Source organism: Larus michahellis, chromosome 3 (assembly GCF_964199755.1).
Source record: "Larus michahellis chromosome 3, bLarMic1.1, whole genome shotgun sequence".
Lineage (NCBI taxonomy): Eukaryota > Metazoa > Chordata > Aves > Charadriiformes > Laridae > Larus > Larus michahellis.
The window spans coordinates 54,391,580-54,406,313 of record NC_133898.1 but is presented as its reverse complement, the minus strand read 5'-3'; the positions used below and the strand labels follow the sequence as shown (position 1 = coordinate 54,406,313).

Sequence of the window (14,734 nt, the reverse complement as noted above, 5' to 3'; positions counted from 1 at the left end):
GCTCCCATAGGCAATTCTGTACAAATATCCACCTGCAACCCTAGACATCGGATCCTTATGTTCGGCCCCACACTTCTCTGGTGCTGATGAACTCTGTCTTCCATAGAGGTGTTTATATAACATTAATTTCCAGGCCACCTGTCAGAAATAACTGGCCAAATAAAACAAAACATCTGCCAGTTTTTAAGCATCCAGGTGTTGAAGAGGTAATTGGCCTGCCTCCTTAACTTCCAAAACATATTTAGAACAGCAACAAAAACCACACTACATATTTCATACTCCACTGTAAATTTCAACATAATTTTTGTGAAACCCTGAGTGTAATAAACATGTACACTTACTAATCAGACATCCTGTAAACTTGCAGAAGTTCTGGGTTTGACCCATTTGTTCAGACACAGCCAGGCTAATTTATTACCCAAAGCTCCCTTTTAGTCAACAGGGAAAACCAGTCAGGTCTCAGATAAAGTAAGTTATACCCTGAAGCACATAACTACTTAGCTTAATTCTTGACATCTACAATGACAACATGATAATTCTTCTGTGTCTAACCATGTCCATTTGAGAATTTTATTTTTTTTCCCCACAGATGGTAGAGCTACCTTCTAATTTTTCCACATCAAATCTTTGGAAAAAAAGCAGTCAGAGGAAGGCTTTTTCTTCCAGTACAGCTGCAGTGCTCATCTTGCTTCTTTGCCACATAACTTTTTCTTTAGGGAAAGTTATTTATAAGCCTTGGAAGTAGTGGGAAAGGAGAGAAGAGGATTCAAAGGAAGAATTCTTATTTCAACACAAAACACTATGTTCTTAGCGGAGAACAAACCATAGAGTGAGCAAGAAAGCTAGAGTAAGCTGGGGAAAAAAAAAATAAAAAAAAACAAAAAGGAAAACAATTGACTTTCAGCTCATTGTAATGAAGAAAAATGGATTTTCTCACCCTAGAGTCATAACCATCTATGTGTAAATTGTTGTTTGTTTCCACTTGAAAAAACACAGCTCTCTAGGAGGCACCATACTCATCCCAGAAACAATTTATCCTTGACTCTAGGGTCTGCCAAGTGACTCATCTCTCCTGATGACACAGTTAGCTCATAGCCAGCATGCTCTCTTGGGTACCAACTGCCATTATGGAACAAGTTGGTTTTCATGAGGGAACAGTTTTCCACAGATGAAATTTCATCTGTCTTAAGTAATAACCCTTGTTCAAAATCAAGCAGCCTAATTCAGTGAAGTGTTTTTTATCTTGCACACACTTCTTTTCCCCATTCAGTATGATGTTGGCTTAGTAGTGACTGCTACAGTCCAGTCTACAAAGTTTAATTTAAAAGCTTCTGAACACATGGATTGCTATGCATCCAAGTGTCTGCCCAATTGATTAAATCAGTTGTCCATTTTGGTGTCCACTTAGGAAAAATTTTGGTTGGTTAGCTGTTCGTTCAGGAACTAAACACTGCAAACTTAAAAAAAATCCAACACACACAACCAAAAAACAACAAACCGTGTACACCCCCCTCATGCATTGTCCCTGAACACTGCAAGTTGCACCATCCCACTGCGTCAGGACATCTCAGAGTATCAGGAACATAGGTGAGATCACTGCCACAGCAAAGTCCCAATTCAATAAAGGCACAAGAAGATCACAACCAATACATGTAGGAATCACACTTCAGTGGGAGCAAGCATCAGCTGTTATCTCAGGTAAGGAAAGCTCTGCCACCAATTATAATTATCTGTTGCCTTCACCACCAGCTAAAAACCCATCACCTTGTCATCTAAGGTCTCAATAGAGATTGAGCCCGAGTTCAGTTTTGGTTCTAAAAAAAAAAAAAAAAAAAACAAAAAAACCCACACAAAAACCAAGGTTTCTGACCCTTCAGCCATATAGAGAATAGTTTCAATGCAGGTTGCTAATGACCACAGATCATCAGCATCTTGGCAATAGCTGCAGCAAGCCAGAGGGCTTGAGAAACCCTGAACAAGGTTCACAGACATTCTTCCAAAGTTTTTTTAAATTATATTATCCTGGATCTGAGCCACAACAGCACAGTGTCTGAAAGCAGTAAGAGTAATTAAAAAAAAATAGCAGAGACCATGCAATAAAAATAGCTAGAACCCAAAGTTTAACATTAGTTTAAACATTTTAGGTTTAATGGCATCCCATTCAAACATCACAATTCTTTCAGTTTGGGTAATATCTTTCTACACACCACTTTGCCCAAAACATTTGAAGTTTTCTACATCTATTTGCTGTATGAATTATACATGGGGCAGGAGAAGGAAAAAGATCAAAGTAAAAAAAAAAAAAAATCAGGTTTCCTTCCTTTTATACTGATGTCTCCCTTATGTCTGTCCCGATTCAACTGGTGAGGACAGTGACAAGAAGCAGCCGGTTTATAAAGAATCAGAAGAAAATTCTCTTTCAAAGAGGGCTGTCAGCTTTTCCTCCAGTACTGGGATTCTGAACCCAGGCTCTGGGGTGCAATAGGAGAAGGAGAGGCTGCATTCGTTTCATGACCCCAGCTGTCCCTCTCACATTTTATCCATACAGAGTTAATGGTGGAATAACCCTTCACCTCCACCAAGGACACACTTTTATAAACCTATCTTGCACCAAGTTAAACAGAAACCAATATTCTGTTGGTTGCCTGATCAATTTCATTCCAAACAAATTGCAGTTATTTACTTAAAAAAAGTGATAAGTGCTAGAAGACAGGCACTGTGGATGAATTCCCTAAATATATTTAAATAAATTTTAAAAAATAAATCAATTTCTAAAGTCAATTTACAGAGTTATTACCTACCAAATCCTTTATAAAAGCCAAGTACTTCAGATTTTATAAAAAGTTTTTAAAATTTACTTAAGGTAAAACAGCTTACACTACCTACGTAACATTCTCAAATAAGAGCTGTGGGAAAGAGAAAAAACACATAATTTGTTTCTTAAATTCATCACTGGTGTAATTTTGTAAGTATCTATGCAAGGTCATCATTTGCCATTAATCAGATGAGGGCCTGCATTTGAGCTCTCTCCGTATCTATTTTTATGGAAAGAAACAAGTCATTCCAGAGAGATTAGTCTGTCTGTGTTTTAGAGAGGTGCGTAGCATAATATCTGGACTCAAAGTTATTTATTGTGATGATAATGCATTGCTTGATAAGAAAACAATTTTTTGTTACTTTGAACTTTTTTTAAAAAACATGGTTCCTTAATTCTGAGGGTTTGGTTTTGTGCCTTTTTTTTAATGAAGGAAAAAGCAATGTGTTGAATAAATGCAGTGTTGTCATCATCTAGCAACTTTAACTAGGCTTCCCTCCTCAAGAACATTTACATTATATAATTATACTTCTTTACACTGTGCCATACCACTCATTTAATGATCAGCCTCCTATTAGTTTGTTCCTATGACCCAGGTTGTTGTTTGTTTGTGTTTGTTTTTTTTTTAAAAGGTACAGACTTCTTGTGTGTATATGTATAAAAACAAATGACCAAGAAGCTCAGCCATTCTCTTTAATAGCTTCCTGCCCCAGGACAAGCTTATGTTCTGGGATCATTCTTAACAACCAAAACACACAACTCATGAAGCAACAGAGAACTTTGCACAGTTACTCTGTTTTGTACATCCTCAATATGCATATTAACCTATGAGCTGCAAACTTAACCAGAGATGCAGATTTTTTTTGTTTTGGTAAGCAGTCATTATGATCATTATTAAAAATCATCTACAACATACATTCATTTGCATAATGGATTGAACAGTCCATACTGGGTGTATTGAGACCTTCAACCAATTTAAGTGGGAGACGCGAGGGAAATTTCACTAGATCCTGCTAAAAAAAACCAACCAAACACAGGCCAACAACGTCTCCAATTGTGCAACAAAAGCAACTTTTTTGAATGGCAAACCAGAATTTTCTGACACGCTTTTTAAGTTAGGTCCTCTTTTTTTTGTCAGAGAAATGAAGTGATATACCAGCAATTCTAATACTTGTGCATGCTGGTTAAGCTGTTTTGAGATAATCCTAGTGATGATCACAACAAACAGCCTGAAAACATTCTCCATTGTCTCTGTAGTTGAATACTACTCTAGCAGCTTTGGAAGAGGGGTTGTTACTGGCAGTTCAACATTACACTAGCCTTGATGCTGTGGTAGATACCTACTGCAGACAACCTGACCAGGAAGAAGTAGAAGCCTTCCTCAGATAACTGGAAGAAGCCTTATGTGTGCAGGCCCTGATCCTCAAAGCATTCACTTTATCCATCCTGGCATCTTCTGAAAGTGCACGAACAATCCAGGAGATTTCTGCATTTATAAATGCACTTCTGACACAGACGATCAAGGAGCTGATGAGGGAAATTGTTCTGCTGGACCTGATCCTTACAAACAAGTAGTTGGTCAGGAACATGAAGTTCAAGGACTGTCTTGGTTGCAGTTACCAAGATGACCCTGGAAGGAAGAGGGGTCCAGGAGAGTTGGTTAATTTTCAAGTATCATCTCCTCTAAGTGCAAGATTTGGACACACTGACCAGCAGGAAATCACACAAAGACAACAGGAAGCCTGCAGGGATGAACAAGGAACCTCTGGCAAAATTCAGATATGGACATGAAATATGAGGGGCAGAACCACCGAGAGGTGACCAGGAGGAATATGGAGACTACCCAAGCAGGGCTGGAGCGCTTCTCCTATGAAAACAGGCTGAGAGAGTTGGGGTTGTTCAGCCTGAAGAAGAGAAGGCTCTGGGGTGACCTTATAGCAGCCTTTCAGTACTTAAAAGGGGCCTACAGGAAAGCTGGACAAGGATTCTTTATTAGGGACGGTAGTGATGGGATAAGGGGTAATGGTTTTAAACTGAAAGAGGGTAGATTTACATTAGATATTAGGAAGAAATTCTTTACTCCGAGCGTGGTGAGACACTGGCACAGGTTGCCCAGAAAAGTTGTGGATGCCCCATCCCTGGGGTTGTCAAGGCCAGGCTGGATGGGGCTTTGAGCAACCTGGTCTAGTGAAAGGTGTCCCTGCCCGTGGCAGAAGGGTCCTGGTGGACAAGTTGAATGTGAGCCAGCAACACACCATTTTGGCAAAGAAAGCTGACAACACCCTGGACTGTATTAGAAAAGGCATTACTAGCAGGTCGAGAGAGGTAGTCCTTCCCTTCTACGCAGCACTGCTGAGACATCTAGAGTGGTGTCCTATTCTGGGCTTCTCAGTTCACAAGAGACATCAACACACTAGAGTGAGCCCAGTGAAGGTGGGCCACCACAAAAGCAGTTAAGGGATGAGAGGATCTGACCTAGAAGTAAAGTCTGAGAAAGCTGGAACTGCTCCCCCTGGAGAAGACAATGCAGGGGACAGAGAAGGAATGGAGGTTGGATCTTATTAAGATGTATAAATACCTGAAGGGAGGAGGTAAAGATGACAGAGCCAGACCCTTCTCGGTGGTATCCAGTGAAGTGACAAGAGGCAGCGGGCACAAACCAAAACACAGGAAATTCTATTTAAACCTGAGAAAATGTTTTTGGTCTTAGGGTGATCAAACACTAGAATATGCTGCCCAGAGGGGTTGTGGAGTCCATTCAAGGCCCAACTGGATGCACTCACAAGCACCTTCCTGTATCTGACACTGCTCTGAGCAAGGCAGGGAGGGTTGGACTAGAGGACCTCCAAAGGTGCCTTACAACATCAGCTTTCTATGATGCTGTGAGCATTTATCATTGCCTCGATAAAAGTAGCACTACAGCAACAAAAGTAAAGTTTTCACTGCTATGGAGGTATTGTGCTTTCCTCACTGTGATCATTCAACACACTCTTTCCTCAACTCCTAAATGCTATCACATTAGCTGTCACTGCCATTAGTTATAAAAGCTTGATCTTTCATTGAGGATCCAACAAATTCATATCCTCTATGGACAGTGGTAGAGCCTGAAATGCTTGCTTGTCATGGGACTACACACAGAGCAACCACCTTTCCTCCCTCCAATTTTATTATTCATATTTGCACAAGAGTATTTCTGCACAGTATCAGCAGAAGTTACGTGTGTCTTTGGAAGCTTTGTACAGGAGTTAACAGTAAGCCTAGGTCCCGCCATTTTCAGTTCTGCCATGCAATTTGCATAGAGCAAAACTTCAGGGTATTTACCCAGTTCTGCTTCTGGTTGGACATCAGCACTTCCACTGCACCTCTCCTATACTTTCCCCAAGAGCCCCGTGCAAGCTTTCAATTAGAGCATTAGAAAGGCAAAAAAACAGCTCAAGGCAGTGTTACAATCCAGCTTCCGAATGCTGTAATTTCAAAGTGCTATGAGCTGTATTGCACACATGCTTACTATTTTAGAGAGGCGTGACAAAGAATTTTGCTGCCAACTGTACCTTCAAGGAGGATTTCGATGGAATATCAATGCCTAACTCGGACCTAAGACCAGACCACAAGGCACATCGCTTGTTTGAGTATTTTGGTCAAACATGTGGTCAAACTTGTCATTCCCATCAAAAAAGCCAGTTTGCCAAAAAGAATCACTTTACAGAAAAACTGCATCCCACAAGTCTAAGCAAGGACTGCCGCAGGAGTTTGAAGTTCTCTCTTAAGGAAATTCCTATCAGCTAACCTGCTTGCCTTTGTGTCAGGACAAACAGGGTCCATAGCTTTGGGAGGACCTCCTAAGGGAACACACTGATTACAGCAACCCTGCATAATCTAGGTGACAATTCTAGAGCAGAGCTGACACACACTGCTCTAGGGCCAAGGTGTGCCTCAGAAACACTTGCTATGTCCAACAATCCTGTTAATTCATGCCCCCCAAGACATTTAAAGAACTTGTCCATCAACAGCAAGATTAGATCTCAGAAGAAGCAGCAGCGCAGATTTTAGTAACACATCTTGCCACCATCTCATTTGTCTGTACTATACACAAGATAGGAGAAACAGCAGGAGGCCAACATAGCCTAAAGCAGGTTATTTACAAGAACATCCTTTGACCAAATGTGAACCATTGCATTATATGATTTAAACTTACCCCTTAAGTCATGCTTTAATGTTTCCTGGAAAAACTGGCTTTGAGCTTGGGCACAGCACAGTTATCTGTAAGAAAGTCACCAGAACAGTAGGCCATTCTTTCCTACAACGTCATTAGAGTAAGAGGCAAGCTTCATAGAAATAGAACAGCTTTACAGACTAAGCCGCTAAAGGGCTGAAACAACATGACAGCAGCAGAGCAAGGGTGAAAGCCAGCCAGTTTTTCCTATTGTATTTTTCTGTAGTACTGCATAATGAAGGCACACGGAGGAAAATTAAGTGAAGAGTGAGGGTACTTCTACATTGGACAGTGGATATGTCACTGTCAATGATTTGTTAGTGGTTCCTGTGTATTAGTTTTATAATGCACAAGTGCAGCAGGTTTTTCAATCAGACATAAGCACATCCTCCCACTTGGCATACAGACCCTGCAATCGCCTTGGTGAGGCAGGAGTAGACATACAGAAAGCTAAACGCAGTTACAGATACCACATTGTAAGTTGTAATACTTACAGCAGTAAACGCAATAGAAAATGAGAGAACACAGGACTGAGCTTTCTATATAAGTAGTCATTAGATGCAATTTTTTTTCTGCCAAATTTAAAACTTAAGAATTATAAGATGCATCCCTAATGAAAATTAACTAGGTTTAAATTTATTTAGGAAATGAAAGCTGTCTTCACAAAAAAAAAAAATCATCCTAAAACCAAAACCCACAAATCAGAAATTTAATCTTCAGCAATATCCTCAAAGATAATGTGATCAGCCCAGTTACCTGCACTTTATTTCAGCCCCAAGCTTTTTGAAGAGTAATTTAGTGCTGTCTTTTTAAGAAATGGAAAAGGAGGAAGAAAATTACATTTGGAAGTTGCATCCATTTCACAGAGCTCAAAATTAAGACTTCTTCCTTTCTGTCATTAAAAGGGTTAAAACTATTCCTTTAACATAGCAGAAAGTAACAGAAACTTACCCTTGCACTGAAAACGAAACATCACAAAGGAAAGTTTGAAGTTCCAAAGAGTGAGAGATACTGGGAAGCTTAGCACATTCAAAGGTGGCTATTGAGACAAGGGTCTTTGCAGCCTCCCTTCAATCCTGAAGCAAGGCAGTCTCCTTCACTTTTTGGAGTCAGGAGATGCCTAATATCTTTTCAAGCACACTTTGGTTTACTCCACATGAGCCAGCAGCACCTGGTACTGACACCTGGGACCAGCAGCAGACACTTTTACAGTTAAGCTTTGCCCTCGGTTCATCATAACAGCGAACGTTGATTTGTTCTCACCTGCTTTCTATCTTCATATCACTTTCTATCTCTTATATTTGGCATTTACCAAAATAGACTTTGAGGCAAGACTTGTGTTTTTCTGTAGGTTTGGGGGGTTTCTTTGTTTTGGGTTTGTTTTATTTTGTTGTGGTGGGTTTTTTTCTCTCCCAAAATTAGCACAATAATACAAACAATGGATTAACTTGAAGGAAAGAGTTAGCTCAGTCTTGCTCTGGATGGAGGCAAACAGGAATGAACTCAAAATTTATAGTTTTGGGGGTTAATTAATCAGGCACAATTCACGATACACGCATTGTTATGATGACAGAAACTCTTTTTGAGGTCATTACAAAGTCTTCTCTGCAGGAAATCCATATGCCTCGAGAAATTTTTGTTCTTTCTTGGAAAATAAGCACAAGGGTAATACCTGTAAAATAAAACTCCCTAAACTCTAGTTGAACAAGTCTATCCTCCTTTTTTCACTTGACCTTGCAATAGAGGCCAAAAAAATGGGTTGAAACATGTGGAAAAGTACCGGAGACATTTTGTTTCTGCAAAGGCAGAAAATTATATTATAACAATTTCCTAACCTTTGTTTAATCCATGAATAAACAGATTTACCTCTTTTACAGGTTCTTCATCCACCGCAGCATCTTCCACCACAGGCTAGTAAACAGAGAGGCAAAGAGAGAGGAAAAGTGTCTTGTAAATATATGTTATTGAGAAAGACACAATTCTAAGCCAAGTTCCAGTGCAAAATACAGTCAGCTTACTTTTAGTCACTTAAGTCCAAATTTATACTACTGTAGCAGGCATGTTCAATTCTTCATACTTAGCATAGGTAAGTTAATCTGTCAATCCATGAGGACTTGCTTGCTCCAAGGTATATAAAATGCTAAGAGATATAGGAGAAACACAGGGCGCACTATTAAAATTGCTGATGAATAGTCCAACCAGGTTTGTTATAGAAATTGCACAAAAATGAATGAGGAATTAAACAAGGTTATTTATGATGTGGTAGGTTGACCCTGTCTGGACACCAGGTGCCCACCAAAGCCACTCCATCACTCCCCATCCTCAATCAGACAGGGGAAAGAAAATAAAACAAAAGGCTCATGGGTTGAGATAAGGACAAGGAGAGGCCACTCACCAGCAATCATCACAGGCAAGACAGACTCGACTTGGGGAAAACGAATTTAACTTATTACCAACCAAATCAGAGTAGAATAATAACAACTAAAACCAAATCTTAAAGTCACCTTCTCCCCATGCTTAACTCCGCTCTCAAATTCTCTAACACCTTCTCCCAAGCAGTGCAGGAGGAGGGACAGGGAACGGGGGTTGCAGTAAGCTCATCACATGTTGTCTGTGCTGCTCCTTCCTCCTCAGGGCAGGACTCCTCACACCCTTTCCCCTGCTCCAGCATGGGGTCCCTCCCACAAGGAGACAGTCCTCCGTGAACTTCTTCAATGTGAGTCCTTCCTAGGGGCTGCAGTTCTTCGTGAACTGCTCCAGTACGGGTCCCTTCCCCAGGGTGCAGTCCTTCAGGAACAAACTGCTCCAGCATGGATCCCCCACAGGGTCATGACTCCTGCCAGTAAACCTGCTTCAGCGTGGGCTCCTTTCTCCATGGGTCCACAGGTCCTGCCAGGAGCCTGCTCCGTGGAGGGCTCCCCATGGAGTCACATCATCCTTTGGGCATCCACCTGCTCTGACATGGGGTCCTCGCATATACTCAATCCTTGCTCCAGCTGCAGTTGTGCAGGGTTTTCTTTTTTTCCACCCTTTCTTAAATATGTTATCCCAAAGGTGCTACATTGCTGATGGACACACTGCTGGCCAAGGCTGAGCCCATCTCAGAGACAGATGGCATCGGCTCTATTCAACACAGGGCAAACTTCTACCAGCTTCTCACAGAAGCCACCCCTGTAGCCCCACTGCAACCAAAACCTTGCCACACAAACCCAATACACATGAATAAACAAAAACTAGAGAACTGGAACAGTATTTCTTGCTGAGAAGAGATAATATATGTATACATAGGACCAAGCTTTCTAAACGCTCATCTCCCATTTAAATAGTCATTTAATGGCTGCTCAGCTGAAAACTATTAAGTGATGAACCCTTTGGAGAATAGGTAGAAATATTCCACACAGCTTTATCACACAGCCCTTCCTCGGGAAAATATTCCCAGGGCTGTAATTCACTACCCCCTCCATCCAGCTTGAGAGGGATCGATAACTTTGCCTACCCACAAAGAAGTTCTAGACACAGCAAATATCCCGGTTTTCTTGCGTACTTGTCAGACACAATTAATGACCTCCTGAGTCAACAGGTGAAAGAAGCGAGATTTTGCTCTAATCTTCCTTTACACAAACACAATATAGAACATGCCCTCAATGCATTCTTATCAAGCAATCGATTTACTATAAATGCTGTCTTTAATATCTGCAAGTCATTCACCTGAGTCATGCACTCATAAATGCCTCTATTTTAAAATGGTTTTTGGCATTAAGGAAGGGGAGGAGAAAGAGGTCCATATGCATAAAAGAATGAAACTGTCTCCCTCCTTGTCTAACTGTGAAAATCTTCTGTGAAAAAGAACAACTTGCAGACAATCATGAAAACATTTTATCCCACACAGCCTGTGACAGCTCCCTCGAAGCAGTCCAATCTTTAGTGTTTAAGCTGCATTCAGCTCATTAAAGACTAAATGTCATCAGTATTTGAAAAGACGACTGGTCTTCACGGACAATAGCCCACAAGAGACAGTTAGTTCCTATGTACTTTAGCTAGATTTGAGCAAACAGTAATTTAGAAATTCTATCTATGGCATGATTTAAAAGGGTTATGAGCTATAGCAGATCTTTAATGAGTTGAGAGACAGTAGTAATAAATGGTGATCTATATGTTGTTCTCATCTGAAATGCAGAAGTTTATGCACATAATTCCTTAACCCTCTGTAAACGTTTTGTAAGTGAAATCTTAGCAAGAGTGGTAGAACAGTGTAGCTCATAGCTATGGTACTCTTTAAAGCAAGAAATGCAAAAAAAAAAAAAAGCCCCAAAACAAACAGGCAATAGGACAATAAGAAATGGCCTCAAGTTGCGCCAGGGGAGGTTTAGACTGGATATTAGGAAAAGTTTTTACACTGAAAGGGTTATTAAGCATTGGAACAGGCTGCCCAGGGAAGCGGTTGAGTCACCATCCCTGGAGGTATTTAAAGGATGGTTAGACGTAGTGCTTCGAGATATGGTTTAGTGATGTTTTTTGTCAGAGTTACGTTGATGGTTGGACTAGATGATCTGAAAGGTCCCTTCCAACCTAGGCGATTCTATGATTCTGTCTGATTAACTGGCTTTGCAATGGATCAGTTACTCTTAGTAAGGAGACCTACATGGTTTATTCCAGAAGAAAGGTCTAAATGGTCCTCCTACCAACAAGAGCGATGACAATAGAAAGCTGTTGTCCCAAGCAATGGACATGGGGCCTTATTGCAGAAACTTACCCTACAATCTAGGGAAGTTTTTCCCAGAAGTTGATGGCAGAAAGAGCAATCTGAGAAGTGACTGAAGTGTGTTCTATCTGGAGCAGAAACACACAAAACAGTGATTTTTAAGAGGAAGAGAAGGAGGAAGGAAGAGAGCAAGCATGTACATGCACTTTGAATACTGTGGTCAATGGAAAGGTACACTTCGGGGGAGGCGGGAGCATCATTTCTATGATGTTCAACAAAAAACTGTTCACCATAACTACAGTTATACAAGTTCATTGGGAAAGTGATTTAACAGGTTGTCATCTGACTGCTTAAATAAAATCAGGAGCAATACGCTGTTTCCCAGACATAACCTGTTTGCTAGCACTGTTTTCTTGTGGCACGTAAAGTGGAGCAAGTGGCAGCACTCAGAAGTGACTTACATGATACAAGCCTCCGCAAGCCCTCCAAACTCATTCTTAACCTAGGGACTCCAGAATGAGCTATGCTGGTATCATACATTATGGTATCACTTCTGCCATATCATTTAAGTATATAAACTAACACTCTGTACAAAACCTCTTCCACAATTCGGCAATTCCTCTTGACACAAGCATTTTGTGGTCCCTGTAGCCTGTCTGGTTAAGTTACACTCCCTTGTGTTCCTCTCCCCAAAACCCTATTACAGTACTCTGATCAACGAAGTGGGGGGGATGAAGGGGAGAGGTGTTACGAAGTAAGCACAAGACACCCACATCTCACTAGTTTCACTCATCTATCACCTCTTACAAATATGTATCCTGTGCTGGAAACAGCTGACTGAAATACTGTGTTTTTACTGCACTACTCGAGAGCCCCAGAAATACTCAGGAATCCGCTATGTCCATTGCTGCACAAAAAAGATGATACATTTCTTGACACAAGACAATCTTAAATTGCAGGTAATGAAAACTCTTCAACGCAAATTGTAAGCATTTACAACAGTAGCCAGCTAGTTAACAGAACGTTGCGTTTCCAGTACGATCCTCAAAGCACAGGCTTGTGCTTGGAGGTAACGGACAAGGGTCTGTCTTTAATTTTGTGCTGACGCTAAAACAAACACAAGGAAGCTCAGAAATCAAAGCAGAAGAGAGGACCACAGACCTATCCTAGCCTCAAACTGGGGATCCCATACTTCATCTTTAAATGCAAGCCCAAGTCCTACTCAGCCTGCTTTGCACGTTTCCATCTGTTTTACACACTCCTTCCCCTACATTCGCCCCCAAATCCCCGGAGTATGGTCCCGACCCCAGCCCAGGGCAGGAGCGGGCGGGAGGGCAGCCCGCACCGAGACCCCGCATCCCACGGGCTCCGCGACGGGTGGCGCAGGCTGGGGCGCGGACACCCCCGCTCCAAGCCACTCCGGCTGCGGGGCAACAGGTTGCCGAGCCTCTCTCCCAGCTCGCCGTAGGGAGCGGAGGGGGCGAGGGATGCCCATCACACCTCGTTTAGCTCTGTTTGGGGCAGCACCGAGGCGGTTCCCCCGGCGGGAAAGGGTGGGCTGGCAGCACCGCATCCCCCGCCGCTCACCTCCGTCTCCATGGGCTCCACCTCTATCCCTTTCCATAGCTCCAATAAGTGGGCGATCGGCATGCTGGGCGACGCCTGCCAGAAGCCGGGATCAAGCAGAAGGAAAGCGCGGCGGCGGCCGAGGAAAGCGGGAGAGGAGGGAGGGGGTGTCAGTCGGCGCCGGGACACCCGGCGGAGCCCGGCCCGGGACCCTCCGCCGGCTCGGCAATATGGCTCCCCGCCTGCCCGCCGCGCCCCGGGGGAGCCCGCAGGCAGGGCGCGGCCGCTCCGCAGGCGCGGAGGCAGGGCAAGGCGACGGCGGCCGCTCCGCGGCCCGGCGACAGAGCCCCGACGCCCCGTCCCGTCCCTCTCGGCCGCCGCCTCGCCTCCCTTTTAAGCGAGGGGGAAAGTTGATGCCGAGGATGCTGCGGCGGCGGCGGGCGCTGCCATGGCAACGGCAGCGCGGTCCCCCCCCCCCCGCCAGTACCGGCGGAGGAGGCGGGGCGGGGGGGGACCGAGCCCCGAGGAGCCCCGCTGTGTGCCTGGGAGGGGAGAAAGAGGGCACGGCTGGGGGAAATAAACGCAAAATTAAACTGGCAATTTCACACACAGCCCTTGGTAGGGAGTATCCTTACTAACGATCGGTAGGTAGCTGATACCTTGGTAGGGAGTGGAGCTAGCAGAAGGATATCTAAAGTTTACCAAGCCTGACATTGTTCCAGTCTTAAAGAATTGTCTTACATGCTTTATTATTTTATTTCTGTACTACAAAGCCCGGACTAAAGCCTGGCTATTCAGATGCCATTTCCTCCTCTTGTAGCTCTCGCAGCCTATTACAACCATACTACAAACAGGCATGACACATTGCATCAGATACCCAGCTGCAGAGACCATAATTTGTGGAGATGTTTATTTGGATTCTCCTCAAATTGAAGTTAAAACACGCACGTTACCTCATTCAGGCAACTTATTTAGCAGTAACACCTTTCAGAACATGATAATAAAGTCACTGCTCTTCAAGGAGCCATTTCAGAAAAAATAATCAGTGTGCAAAGTGCATTATTTTTTTCTGTTTTATGCTCAAAACCCCACAGTTTGTTTCCATAGCAGTGCTGTACAAATTCAGAGCAAGTTTTAGTGCACAACAAAAAGTCTTCTGCCAGTCTACAAAGGAACATGCGAGTAGTGTTCCTCCTCTGGTGCCATCTCAGCTCCCTCACACTCTATTTAGCACGAATAAGCCACCCTGTAAGTATAAATGCCAAGCAGGGTTAGGAGCGAAAGTAAAATTCACTGACCATAATAAAGAAAGAAAAAGAAAGAAGAAAAGGAAATCTGACCTCAATCAGAGCCACAGAGTCATGAATTCAGATACTGCTGCAAGAACTTAGCCTTTTACTTCTGTGGTAGAATATGAACACTTTTCCTGACATCTGTG

The 14,734-nt window shown here is 42.8% G+C and overlaps 1 protein-coding gene across 1 annotated transcript in view; it reads right to left on the bottom strand.

Annotated features, from left to right (window-relative positions):
• The window catches only part of RPS6KA2 (ribosomal protein S6 kinase A2), a 309,537-nt gene extending 295,877 nt beyond the window's left edge, over positions 1–13,660 (bottom strand). The window contains exons 1-2 of the mRNA XM_074580253.1: positions 13,318–13,660; positions 8,895–8,939 (exon numbers count right to left, since the gene is read on the bottom strand). Of these exons, the coding sequence (XP_074436354.1) occupies positions 8,895–8,939; positions 13,318–13,380 (108 nt within the window). The 5' untranslated portion in view covers positions 13,381–13,660. The remainder of the gene's footprint in view (positions 1–8,894; positions 8,940–13,317) is intronic.
• Between the last annotated feature and the right edge of the window lie 1,074 nt (positions 13,661–14,734).